The following is a 14,621-nucleotide window of genomic DNA, read 5'->3' on the forward strand; positions in this document are numbered from 1 at the left end:
GGCTAAATTGAATTTGGTTGCAATCAGTAGAGACTATGTATACATTTTGAAGCTTTTTTTTGATTCTCTTTAGCTTGTGTATGCTTTCAGTGATCCAGACTGTAGGTATGGTTCCTACCCATGAGATGAGGGACTCTACTGCTCCTGAAAGCTACCTGGCATCTTGTTGAATTTTCTTAAGCTAGTCCTTGGGGTTGTCACTCCATGTATGTTGGATACTTGCAGAATGATCCAAGAAGGCATCTGCTTTTATACAAATGCAGCTGTTAATCAGTGTGTGCTTTTTAAAAATAAATATTAATCAGGCCACAGATAAACATTTTACATTTACCTGAGAAGGACATCCTTACTGTGATAGATTGCCAATTTAATATTGCTTTTCTATTCTAGCAAAATAGAAAATTAACACACGATTTAATTATTTACAATGACTCTGTTCTGTTAATGGATCTTATTTCATTATGCTTTCAGTGAAACTAACCTGAAGTTTAAAATGTCATTGGAAGTTACAGACAGACTGCTTAAGAAAGAAAAGAATCTAGAATCTTTTGATGGTGAGTGTGTACACATGAATGTAGTCACAGTGGTTGAACGCACAGTTCAAAATTTAGTGTTCCTGTCAACAAATCCATTTTCAAGCAATGACCCAGGTTTTGCAGTCAGTGGAAAAGAATGGTGCTCCCCATTCATTATGCTTACAACTGCCCACAGACTTTTGAGTGGCAACTTGTAGTTGCTAGAGAACTAATTCAACACAGCACTCTCCACGGGATATATGGCATGTGTGAACAGGACAAACAACAGTAAGTTTCGCCAAGCAAAATTGAAAAATTCTCAATGAGACACACAGAATTTAAACCAGGAAGCATCATTTAGAATATTTAATTCATGTACAGAAACTGAAATGAAGTGAGAGAAAGAAAGGTGTGATTAAGGGAAAAGTAAAAGGCAAAGATGAAGTAGTTTTTTAAAATTTCCAGCCATAATTTCTTCAGCAATGAGACTTCTACTTTTAAAAAGAGCATTTTTACTGTCTGGGAGGTTGCTTGACAGTTTTCGCACTTTTGAAAATTCACTTACACCTGAATGTACCAGCTGTAATTTTTTTTTCTGGCATGTTCAGTGGGAAGTACTATAGCTTCACATTCTTTTCAGATGATGCTCAGTTTGGGTTCTGCCAGGACCATTCAGCTCCTGACCTCATTACAGCCTTGGTTTACAGCCTTGGTTCAAACATGGACAAAGGAGCTGAACTCATGGGGAGGTGGGACCCACTGCCCTTGACATCAAGGCAGCATTTGACCGAGTGTGACATCAAGGATCCTTGACAAAATTGGAATCAAGGGGAATCAGAGGGAAAAGTCTCAATTGGTTAGAGTCATACCCAGCACAAAGATGGTTGAGGTGGTTGGAAACCAATCAGCTCAGTCCCAGGACAGTGCTGTGGGAGTTCCTCAGGCCCCATCTTCTTCAGCTGCTTCATCAATGATGCCCCCTCCATTATAAGATCAGGAGTCGGAATATTTGCTGTGCAATCGCACAGTATTCAGTGCCATTCACAGCTCCTCATATACTGGAGCAGCCTGTGCCAATGTGTAGCAAGACTTGGACAGCATTCAAGCTTTGGATGATAAATGGAAAGTAACATTCGCACCACACAAGTGCCAGCACTGACCATCTCCAGCAAAAGAGAGTCCAGCCATCTCCCCTTGATATTCAATGGCTTTACCATCACGGAATCCCCCACAATCAACATCCTGGGGATTACCATTGACCAGAAACTGAGCTGGACTAGCCATATAAACACTACAAGGTCAGAGGCTAAGAATCCTGCGGCAAGCAACTCACCTCCTGTCTCCCCAAAGCCTGTCCACAAGGCACAAGTCAGGAGTGTGATGGAATACTCTCCACTTGCCTGGATGAGTGCAGCTCCAACAACACTCGAGAAGCTTGACACTGTCCAGAACAAAACAGCCTGCTTGATCAGCGCTCATCCACCACCATAAGCACATGCTCCCTCCATCGATGCACAGTGGCAGCAGTGTGTACCATCTGCAAGATGAACTGCAGCACCTCACGGAACTTTGACAGTGCCTTCCAAACCAGTGACCTTTAACACCTAGGAGGGCAAGGGCAAGAAATGCATAGAAACATCTTTAGCTGCAACTTCCCCTCTGAGCCACACACTACTAAGACTTGGAACTATATCACTGTTCCTTCACTGTCGCAGAATCAAAATCCTAGCACTCCCCTCCCAGCAGCAGATAGACTGTAGCAGTTTAAGAAGGTGGTTCCTCATTACTTTCCCAAGGGCAAATAGGGAGGGGCAATAACTTGCCAGCGACACCCACATCCCATGAAAGAACCTATGGCCAGAATTTTGCACTTGACTTGCAGGCATGCGCCCATCACGCTCGAGCATAAAGTAACGTGTGATGATGTCGGGTGAGCGTCCTGACGTCATCACGCATTCACGTCATATTTCGGTTGGTGGGCACACACAGGAGTCAGCAGCAGGCCCCTCGAGCATTAAGCGGCCTATTAAGGTCCTTAATCAATTAATTGTTTGGAATTTTTCACTGCCCATCCAACCATTGGTTGGCGGCAGGCGAAAAAGGCCAAGCAGCCTTTACACTTTTGGCGAAACCTCATCCCTATATTTTTATATTCTATAGGTGAGGTCGCAATGTACTGCAGCTTATGTAACGGCAAGGCAACTCTGCTTCCAGATTTTCATGATTAACTATGCACGTGCAGACGCCAGCATTTGCTGTCCGATTTGTTCAATAATAAGAGTGCTGATAGCTTCGCCATTGGCCCAGATACTGCAGTAAGATCAATGTGAATGTAACCTTGCCTTCAAAGTTAGCAATGTCTTGCAGAGGAGTCACCTAGTTGTGTATTATGAGATGTGTTTCTGAAAGGGCCCCTGGAGACCAACTTTGCAAGCAAACATAAACTCAGGCCACTAATGCCCATGACATCAGCATTGCTCTTTAGTTTTGGCAACAAATTGAGATCGCGGCTCACCCATTCAGATCAGCCATGGTGTTTCGGCAGTGCTGACTTCTACTTAGCCTTCTGTAATGACAGAATGTATCTGCTCTCCAACGTGATTCACCATCTGAGCAGCTGTGATTCCATGCTTGCATAGTTTTTTAACTAGTGTTACACGTTTTGTAAAGTAAGTAATTTTTGTCAGTGTATTTTTTTGGAGGATACTTAGTACTCCATTAGACCAAAGACAAGCAACTTTATTTGCTCTAGGTTTAATAGGCTGTGAAGAGCCAAACAATCGACTGGACAAATTTACAGGAACCTTATACTGGAGGAACCAGAGTTATCCTCTAGATGCGAACTCGATCTTACTGCGTGGTTGCACAGTCCGTAACACGGAGACAACGCATGGAATCGTGATATTTGCAGGTATTTAACCATGTTTATTACTCCACATCCTGGGGATTACCACGATGATTTGAAAAGTCCCTGGGCGAGGTCCCCCAATTTGTTTACTTCCTGAATGGGACCCCAATTTTGTTATGCTCCCAGGTGAGGAGGAATGATCTGGCTCCCCTTCTTTATTCAACCCCCTCGGTTGGTTGCAACAAGGTTAATTTAAAAGGGATCCCCTTTCCCATGGATACCTTTTCCCAGTCCAAATTATTTATTTTCCTTTTAAGGAAGAGCCAATTTAACCAGGCTTTCTCGAATCCAAGAAAGAATAAGTTTAATACTTAGTAAAAACCCAAAGAAAAATAATAACACAAATAGACACAATCAAAAATGAGAAGCTAAGTCTAAATAAAAGTTAAAAAGATATACATAAGAACTAGGAGCAGGACTAGGCATTTCAGCCCCTCGAGCCTGCCCCGCCATTCAATACGATCATGGCTGATATTATTTCAGCCTCAACTCCGATTTCCCACCCTCTCCCTGTAACCTTTCAACCCGTTACTAATTAAAAATCTGTCTGTTTCCTCAAAATTATTCAGCGTCCCAGCATCCACTACACTCTGAGGTAGTGAATTCCACAGATTCACGACCCTTTGCGAAAAGTAATTCCTCCTCATCTCTCATTTAAATCCACCACCCCTTAGCCTAAAACTATGGCCTCTCTTTCTAGAATGTCCCACAAGGGGAAACATCCACGCCACATCTACTTTGTCTATCCCCTTTAGCATCTTATATACCTCAGATCTCCTCTCATCCATCTAAACTCTAGCGAGTACAGGCCTAAACTGCTCAATCTCTCCTCATAAGACGAGCCCCGCATCTCTGGAATCAATCTAGTGAACCTCCTCTGAACCAACTCCAATCCAACTACATCCCTCCTTGAGGGCGAATCAGTCTTTGGCGTGAGGCCGAGATGATAAAATGTTGCGGCCGTTAAGTTGGGTGATTCCAGTAGAGCTGACGCGGGCAATGGGTTTGGATAGCTGAAGAAGCAGTCCTATCTCCTTTTTGATTGTGGCTTCCCCTGAGCCTTGCCTCCAGCACAGAGAGAGAGAGAGACTTCGCCTGCAACTGCAGGGGTGTGTGGTTGGTCTTGCTGTCACGTACACCACATATTAGCACACGAGCACACAGTGTGCACTGCTCTGCAGTTAGCTTTTTAACCCATTTCCCCCTGTGTATTCCTGTAAGGGGAAAAAGCCATGTCTTGTGCCCAGAGTTTATTTTCTTTGATCTCTGACCATTTTACACATCCTGAGATATGAATTAACAGGAGATGAATTTTAGGTGACTACAGGGATGTGGTAATCAGTCTTGTCTCTGCAATTACAGGAGATTTAAGTTCAGTCTTTTGCATCTTTCCTATGACCCTTTTAAATATCTCTGCTTGAAAGCCATGACACCTTTTCAGGTATGACATTCGATGTTCTCTATAGAGGCCTGTCAGTCTAATTCACTTATGAATTTTTCCAGGAAGTGGTCACTTTACATTATCAGTCATCTTTTGCTCAGTGTTCTTGCTTATATTTCTTTAAAAACACACAGGTCTCTTTCTTAAAAAGTTCAATATGCCTGTAAGTAATTTGTGGCTATAATCAGCTTTTTATGACAGAAGGTAGCCTGATAAGGATTGATATTATTCCACTTCTTCTGACCGTGTCTGGGTTTTTAAAAAACTGTTTCATAAATATTTCATGAGCTTAAGAAAAGGGTAAACTTTTCAGAAATACCTATTTTTTAATTTGGCAATTGGCAACCTGAAAATGTGTCACCTAGGATTTGAAGTCTTAAAAAGCAGTTGTTTGCTACACTATTTGAGCCTATTCCTTCATTATGCCCTGATGTGCAAGGAAAGTACCATCTTAAATACCAAAAAACTAACTTACAGAATTACAGTCTCAGATAACATGATTAGTAAAGTTGCTTAGGTAGAAAGAACCATTAGAATAATAGCCTCCTCCAAAATAAATGTAACCCTGTTGCACTATATATTCTGTCTTACAGGAGCTGATACCAAAATCATGAGGAATGGAGGAAAAACTAACTTCAAAAGGACCAAAATTGACCAGCTGATGAATTACATAGTTTATTTGGTAAAACAGAAACCTTCTCCTAATGTGCAATTATGCAGTAACACTTTGCTTGTTTTAGTAGAATAAGTGATCTACATATGCAGTTTTACTACTTTCCAGATCTTTCTGTTCCTCATTCTTCTGTCAACTGGCCTTGCTATTGGACACACATTCTGGGAAAGTGAAATTGGCAATGCCACCCGGTCCTGGTATCTTTATGATGGCGAGGACACGTCTCCTTCATACAGAGGTTTTATCACCTTCTGGGGTTATATCATTGTTATGAACACCCTGGTACCTATTTCACTTTATGTAAGGTAAATGTGCCTCATTCTATTATCTTGAATTTGTGTGCCTGCACGAAAGGAAAACATCCCCTGTAATGCACCAAGTTGAGCGCATGAACTTGTTTTTTTTAAATCATGTGGGGGATGTGGGTGTTGCTGGCAAGGCCAGCATTTATTGCCCGTCCTTAATTGCCCTTAAGTGAGTGGCTAGCTAGGTTATTTCAGTGGCCATTTTCTCCTTATTCCCTGGCAGTAACAAATTGGGAATGGTAGTATAATGGTTATGTTACTGGGCTAGGAATCCAAAAGCCCAGACGAATGATCGACTGACGGGAGTTCAAGTCCCACTGTGCCTCTTCTGTTGTTATTAATAATTCCAAGGGGACCTAAGTTTGAATTGTCAACTCCCTTTCTGCGAACAGCTTGTAGAAACCTGGTGTGTTGAAAAGGAAAAAAAAATGATCAAACTTAGAATACATTTTAATTTATGGAAAAAGAATGAGTGGATTACATGTGAAGCCATAACAGGCCTCACCTGCTGCTTGTGCTGTTTATGAATGTGTAAGTAAACAATAAAATTGTTTGTAATCTCTTCCTTAGTGTTGAAGTGATTCGCATGGGTCAAAGCTACTTCATTAACTGGGATCTCCAGATGTATTACGCTGAAAAGGATACTCCAGCCAAAGCACGGACAACTACACTGACTGAGCAGCTTGGGCAGATAGAGTACATCTTCTCTGATAAGACAGGAACTCTTACACAGAACATCATGGCATTTAAGAAGTGTAGTATCAGTGGCACTACATATGGTATGCTTCATTCCTTGTGATATAAAAATAGATTATAAACCTGTTCACTTCTAATCTCCCTAAATATACCAAGACTTCTCCAACTGCACTTTCCAAACCTGCAACCTCTACAGCCTAAAAGAACAAGAGCAGCAGATGCATGGGAACATTGCCACCTGTAAGTTGCTCTTCCAAGTCACACACCATCCTGCATTGGAAATGTGTCATTGTTCCTTCATCACTAGGTCAAAATCCTGAAACTCCCAAAACAAAAGCAGTGTGTGTGTACCTATACCACATGGACCACAGTCATTCAAGAGGGATTCTCACCACCTTCTCGAGGGCAGTTAGAGATGAGTAATTCAGGATGGGCAATAATTGCTGGTGTTTCCAGTGATATCCATAAATGGATAAATATTTTTAAAATGCTACTGTTTTTCTCTTGGGCTATTATTGCATTTATATTGCAGCACGACTGCAGGGGATGGACATCATGCGATTTAATACTGTGATAAAAATGAAGTGGCTCAGTTAACTTGAGTTAGTTTCTCACCATGTTCTAAACTGAACACAATATTCCAAGTGAACGATGAACAGTGTGTTGTCAAACCCTTGCAGAGAACAGTTCTCAAATATTTGTCTTTGTGGGCTGTGCATACCAGGGAGCCTCATGGGTCATGAGTAAGCTTTCGAGCCATGTTATACCAGTTGTGTAATGTAATTGATGCATAATGCAATTTCTGTGGTTCTAGTGTGTTGGTAGTAGAAAAGTGGAAGTGCAAATAGAAACTCTGTTAAGGAACACTGAACCAAGGGTGTTGTCACAGTAAAAATGAAAGTTTAAATAATGTTTTTTTATAATTCCAAGATGACTGATGTACCTTTGTTTTTAAAAAGATGACCCAAGAAGTCGATCCAAGCAGTAAATGGGGTAACTCTCAGTAACTCCAGTTTACCAAGTACGCTGTATGGACATGCCTCAAGCTAGCTTGCTGCCCAATTGCTTGAAAGCTTACTCATGACCCTTGAGGCTCCCTGGTATGCAGAGTCCACAAAGACAAATATTTGGGAACTGTTGTCTGCAAGGGTCTGACAACACACTGACTGACCCTTCAACTAAGGGGAACAACTGCTCCCTATCCACCCTGTCCGTGCCCCTCATAATCTTGTACACCTTGATCAGGTTGCCCCTCAGTCTTCTCTGCTCCAATGGAAACAACCCAAGTCTATCCAACCTCTCTTCATAACTTAAATATTTCATCCCAGGCAACATCCTGGTGAATCTCCTCTGCACCCTCTCCAGTGCAATCACATCCTTCCTATAATGTGGCGACCAGAACTGCACACAGTACTCCAGCTGTGGCCTCACCAAGGTTCTATACAACTCCAAGATGACCTCCCTACTTATGTAATCTATGCCTTGATTGATAAAGGCAAGTGTCCTATATGCCTTTTTCACCACCCCACTAACATGCCCCTCCGCCTTCAGAGATCTATGGACACACATGCCAAGGTCCCTTTGTTCATCAGAGCTTCTTATTGTCATGCTGTTCACGGAATACTTACTTGTCAAATTACTCCTTCCAAAGTGCTTCCAAAGTCACACTTTTCAGTGTTAAATTCCATCTGCCACTTATCTGCCCATTTGACCATCCCATCTATATCTTCCTGTAGCCCAAGACACTCAACCTCACTGTTAACCACCTGGCCAATCTTTATGTCATCCAGGTAAGGATGGCAGATTTCCTTCTCTATAGGAAATTAGTGAATCAGATGAGTTTTTACAAACTATCGATGATTTCATGGTAACCATTACAGAGACTAGATTTCAATCACGGATTTATTAATTAATTGAATTTAAATTCCACCAGCTGCTGTGGTGGGATTTGAACCAGTGTCCCCAGAACATTGGATAAAAGTAAAATGTTGGAAATGTCTCCAGGACATTAGCCCTAGGCCTCTAGATTACCAGTCCAGTAACTAGTAACAGTGTACAGACTGCCACTGATAGTTCCTCCCAGGTTCTCAGTATAAATTTCTGTTTCTTCTCCAGGTGAATTGTGCAATGTTGCTGGAGACAAGACTGACAAAGTAGAGGTAAAACTAACTGGTTGCTTAATTTTAATAAGTCGGTTACTTGACGGTGAAGATGCTGAAATCATGCTACAAACATTTGAAGCATGCAGAGTTCTGCTGCTGCATTCTGCATTGAAATTTGTTTTCAGTTTTTGGGATGGCATGTAATTCTGCAAGATGTTAGATAATAGCAAGCAGCTGTAGACCAGAAATATCCCACTGAACTTTGTTAATAATTAATGTACTCATGAAATATTTGTCATTTTTTGCAATGGTAAAGCATTTTGAATAGATTCATAACTTCATTATAAGTATCATGTAAATAAGTAAAAATTCTTAAACGCAAGATGAAAAGCTTCAACAACATGTTTTTTTTTTCTCAGTGTCATGAAGCTATTAATGTATATAATATTTTGGAAAATATTTTTCTTTTAAAATAGAGGTTTAGTCTGCTGGTGTGTCTTAATTAGATTAAAGCCAGCTAGTCTGGATGCTTTGACATGTACTAGTTTTGATATGTAAGGGAGGTAGTGTGCATTAGCATTTTTTTGAATAGAGCATTCAAGAAGTGGGGTGAAAACTTAGCACCTTTCTAGCAGCTACCAAGCAATATGTTTATTACTAATAAAATTGGTCCAATGAATGGGGTTTCATTATTAAAAGGTAAAGTTCAAAGAGACTGCTGAGATAATGAGAATTTGAATTCAATCAGTGGTGGTAGGTGTAACTTCGGTAATTGTTGGGTGTCAGTGTCAGATCAAAAGGCAGCTGTAAGCCTCCAACTGGCTCCACAGTGAAAAGAACCTCATTTTTGAATTTGTAAGGTGAAAATGCTTTGCCTGGTGTTTGGTTTGGTCTATGGGCTGCTGTTGCCTTAATGGAGATTAGTTTGGGAATTTGTTAAAAGTTATGATAATTTGCAGCCATATATTTTAACCTGTGTAAATTAATAAACTGTTTCAATTAGTTTAATGTAAAGCCTCAAGAAATGGTGGTCTGATTCCTGAATTTAGAGTCGCATCTCAAACATTTAAAATTATAGGTTATGACAGTTGTTTAAACTTTCCCTCTGGGATTTTTAAATAATTCCACTACCAACTGCATCTGTCATAACACTCTGCGATACTCAAATATCATGTAGGTGAATTTCTACCTTGGACATGATCCATAAGTTGAGAGCAGCCCATTCATCCTACCTCTGCTTAACAAGTTTAATATGTTTTAGGATGCATTGATACAAGGGACTGCTTTGTAGGACCAGGATAAAAAGAATATTCATTGAACTTATTTATCTCTAAATTATAGAAAAATTAGATGGTTTCCTTCCACCGACACCACCCAACACCTCCCCACCCCTGACCTTGCCACAATCCACCGTGCCTATTTCTGTATTGAAGGTGCTATATAGATGCACCTATTAATGGATTTGTAGACAAGTAGGCTATAGCATAATGTATGTAAGGGAGTGGAGGAGGAACATGAGTGCACCAGGCATTGGCCTTGCAATTCTTACCAGAGGGAGGGTGGATAAAATGTAAGATCTTCCTCTGCTCCGCCCACCATCTGATGTGAGAGAAATGGAGGTTATAAAATGGGGATGGAATGAATTGTGGGTGAGCAATCTTTTGTGCCTCATATAATTCCGATTTAGCACATCAAATGTAGGGGAATTTATCCAAGCATGATCCCTTCGTCAAATTAAATAGCTAAGCATTGAGTGTAAACTGAGGTTCAGTGTGAGAGACTTGTATCAGCAGTTGATTGTTATGATCTCTAGGATCATAAACCTGACCCTTTCTTTCTCCACAAGTAGAGACAAACAGAAGGTTGAAGAGATTTTAGAAGGAGAGTTCCCAGAGTTTGGGCATAGCCACCAATGGTGAAATGAAGGCAGTGGGGGATGTGCAAAAGGCCTGAGTTATAGGAATGCAGTGTTTTCAGACAGTTGTCTGACTGGAGGACCTTTCAGTGATACAAAGCGGGTATGTCATAGAGGGATTTTGACAGTGGGATCAGAATTTCAAATTGGAAGTGTTGGTGGTCAAGGAGCCTATACTTTTGGCTTTAGGGTTTGTTCTTTGTTAGGGAGAACCTGGTAAAAGATTTACAGATAAGCTCTTGCTTAAAGTTTTAAATTTGTTCCATAAAAGTTCAACTTTAAATGAAACAATATTAAGCATATCATATTTTCTGATTATAACCAATGTAAAAGCTGTTGTTAGGTTCTGTAGGATCTTTCGCATCAGAAAGGAATTAAAACATTATACTTAGTAAGTTTGAATACTTTGCTGCATTCCTTTATTCATAAATGAAATAGCTTTTAAAATAAGATAAGTTTTAAAATAGGAAAGAAATAAGCTGCCTCTTTCCACTTGCCTCTGGCTCACTGCCCCTCCTGCTCCCCCACCCTCCAGCTCACCGTTAGTTGTGCTCGCTGCCACTTCCTATCGCCAACCCTCCTGTTCAATACTTCCCTCTCCCCTGCTTTGTGCAAGGGCTCGCTAGATGAGCAGGGAGAGACAGGAATAGCAGCTTCGGAATGCAGAGGTAAGCCGCAAACTGGAGAGGTGGCGAGAGGGAAGGTTGGCAACAACCAAGTGATTTGGCAGGAGGATCAGTGAGTGGGAGTGGCTGCTCCAAAATGGTGCCAATCACGTCACAAGACCATATGTGAGACTCATCATGAAACAGCGCTAAAACAAAAGTCCTGATGGTAACTGCGAATATGAGCACTATTACCTGAATTACATTAAAACAGAATGACTTAAAATGGGGCATCTTAAATCAGGACTTGCTCTTCTATGGGATTTCAGAATCAGATTAATTTGTATTTTTTAGTTCCATGAATGTGGATGTGCCAACATACTTTATGGTGAAACAGTTCAGATATTACACATGCTTTGTTGGATGCATGTTTTCTTCTTCTGGTGGAGAAGAGTTATGATTTATTATCCCTTGATTTTCGAAGTCCTTTTGTTTCCTCATGGCTAGAATGAAAGGCGATGATTATTCAGGGAGTTGGGTCAGGGACAAGGGACAAGAGTTGAGTTTCCTTAGTAAAGCAGATTTATCACCTGAATTTTTCTGCTTATCAGAAATAGGGCAATGTAAGACTTTCCTGTTTCGAGTACACAGTGTCAATTATTCTTGTCTTTTCCATCAAGGTGGCCTCACTCTCCGTTCCTCTCCAATGTTCTTGAATGTGTGGTTTTCTAATTCTTGCTCATCTTTGCTGCAGTTCCATTGATCATGTCCTATCGGTTATCTACCACTGCCCATAGCCTTAATTGAAGCCACTTTGATACCCTTAGTGACATGGTACACTATATCCCTCCTTTCCCTCCCTACAACCTTTGATATAGTTGAACACACCCATTTACCTCCAAAAACCTCTGCTCCAATGTTTAGCTGCATTGTCCAGCTCAGTGAAACTTGCCTCACTTAGTTTCACTCTTACTTAACCATTTGTAGTCAGGACATCTTCAGTAATGCCTGTGTGTTGTTACCTTTGGAATTCTCTAAGGGTCTAATCTTAGTTCCTTCCTCTTTTCATTGCATGGTGTCCATTGGTCATGTTAATTAAATACATTGGCATCATAATAGTAACCACGTGGTAGGGTTAAGCATAAAGGAAAAAAATAATCGGAGCTTGTCAGAAAGGCACAGAGATAATCATCAGAGATTTTAATCTACACATAGACTGGAAAAGTCAGGTGGGCAAAGGTAGCCTTAGATGAGGAGTTCAGAAGATCAGGACAGTTTCTTAGAACAGCATGTTCTGGAGCCTACCAGAGAGCAGGATATACCAGTCTTGGCATTGATGGGATTAATTAATGATCTCATTGTGAAGGCGTCCCTAGGTACCATGAACCATAAATGATTGAATTTTACATTCCGTTTGAAGGAGAGAGGAGTGGGTCTAAGACTGTGTTTTTAAACTTTAAGTAAGCGCAATTATGAGGGCATGTAAGCAGATCTGGCTTAAGTGAATTGGAAAATTAGGTTAAGAGATAGGTCAATAGAGATGAAGTGGCAAACATTTAACAGGATATTTCAGAATTCACTGGATAGATAGATAGATTCCAATGAGTAAGAAAAAGTCCAAGGAATGGATACACCATCCATGGTTAACTAAGAAGGTTAAAGATAGTATCACACTTAAAGAAAAAGCATATAATTGTGTAAAGGTAGGTGGAAGGCCAGAAGATTGTACAGAATATAAGGAACAGCAAAGGATGACTAAAATATAGTCTTGGACAATTGATACTGGAAAACAAGGAAATGACAGATGAATTGAATAGGTATTTTGCTCAGTCTTCACTATAGAGGATACAAGTAATATGCCGGAAGCAGCTATAAATCAAGAAATGGAAGGGAGGGACAAACTCAGGAAAATTACAATCACCAGAGAAGTGGTACTGAGTAAATTGTTGGAGCTGTAGGTTGACAAAAGCCCGGGTCCTGATGGACTTCATCCTAAGGTCTTAAAAGAAGTGGCTAGTCGGATAGTTGATGCTTTGGTTTTAATATTCTGAAATTCCCTAGACTCAGGGAAGTTCTCATTAGATTGGAAGATAGCAAATATAACTCCATTATTCAAGAAGGAAGAAAGCAGGAAACTACAGGTCAGTTAGCTTGACATCTGTCATAGGGAAAATGTTAGAAGCTATTATTAAAGATGTTATAGCAGGGCACTTTTTAAAAAAAAAAACATAATCAGGCACAGTCAACAGGGTTTTGAGAAAGGGAGATCATGTTTAACCAACTTATTAGAGTTCTTTGAGGAAGTAACATGTGCTGCGGATAAAGGGAAACCAGTAAATATACTGTACTTAGATTTTCAGAATGCATATGATAAGGTGCCAAATCAAGGTTACTGCGGAAAATAAAAGCTCATGATATAGGAGGTAACATATTGGCATGGATAGAAGATTGGCTGGCTAACAGGAAGCAGAGAGTAGACATAAATGGGTCATCTTCAGGTTGGCAAGATGTGACAAATAGTGTCTTTTTCATTATTCATTCATGGGATGTGGGCTTTGCTAGCTGGGCCAATATTTATTGCCCCTCCCTAGTTGCCTTTGAGAAGGTGATGGTGAACTGCCTTCTTAAACAGCTGCAGTCCATGTGGTGCAGGTACACCCACAGTGCCATTAGGAAGGGATTTGCAGGATTTTGACCCAGCAACAGTGAAGGAACGGCAATATATTTCCAAGTCAGGGTGGTGAGTGACTTGGAGGAGAATTTCCAGGTGGTAGTGTTCCCATCTATCTGCTACCCTTGTCCTTCTAGATGGTAGTGGTTGTGGGTTTGGAAGGTGTTGTCTCAGGAGCCTTGGTGAATCCCTGCAGTGCAGCTTGTAGATGGTACACACTGCTGCTACTGTGCATTGGTGGTGGAGGGAGTGTTTGTGGATGTGCCAATCAAGCAGGCTGCTTTGTCCTGAATGGAATCAAGCTTCTTGAGTGTTGTAGGAGCTGCACTCATCCAGTCAAGTGGGGAGTATTCCATCACACTCCTGACTTGTGCCTTGGAGATGGTGGACAGGCTTTGGGGAGTCAGGATTTATATGGCTAATCCAGTTCAGTTTCTGGTCCATGGTAATCCCCAGGATGTTGATTGTTGGGGATTCAGTAATGGTAATGCCATTGAACATTAAGGGGTGATGGTTGGATTCTCTCTTGTTGGAGATGATCATTGCCTGGCTGTTGTGTGGAGCGAATGTTATTTGCCACTTGTCAGCCCAAGCCTGGATATTGTCCAGATCTTGCTGCAATTGGACATGGACTGCTTCAGTATCTGAGGAGTTGCAAATGGTGCTGAACATTGTGCAATCATCAGCGAATATCTCCACTTCTAACTTTATGATGGAAGGAAGGTCGTTGATGAAGCAGCTGAAGATGGTTGGGCCAAGGATACTACCCCGAGGAACTCATGCGGTGATG

General features: G+C 41.0%; 1 protein-coding gene across 4 annotated transcripts in view; it reads left to right on the plus strand.

Annotated features, from left to right (window-relative positions):
* atp8b1 (ATPase phospholipid transporting 8B1) overlaps positions 1 to 14,621 on the plus strand; it is a 162,808-nt gene that overhangs the window by 102,517 nt on the left and 45,670 nt on the right. For all 4 annotated transcript variants that reach the window (XM_041212843.1, XM_041213646.1, XM_041214379.1 and 1 more), the window contains exons 9-14: positions 472 to 554; positions 3,268 to 3,426; positions 5,458 to 5,546; positions 5,646 to 5,842; positions 6,413 to 6,621; positions 8,654 to 8,697. In XM_041212843.1, coding sequence (XP_041068777.1) covers positions 472 to 554; positions 3,268 to 3,426; positions 5,458 to 5,546; positions 5,646 to 5,842; positions 6,413 to 6,621; positions 8,654 to 8,697 — 781 coding nt within the window. The remainder of the gene's footprint in view (positions 1 to 471; positions 555 to 3,267; positions 3,427 to 5,457; positions 5,547 to 5,645; positions 5,843 to 6,412; positions 6,622 to 8,653; positions 8,698 to 14,621) is intronic.

This window comes from Carcharodon carcharias, chromosome 1 (assembly GCF_017639515.1).
Source record: "Carcharodon carcharias isolate sCarCar2 chromosome 1, sCarCar2.pri, whole genome shotgun sequence".
Taxonomy (NCBI): Eukaryota; Metazoa; Chordata; class Chondrichthyes; order Lamniformes; family Lamnidae; genus Carcharodon; species Carcharodon carcharias.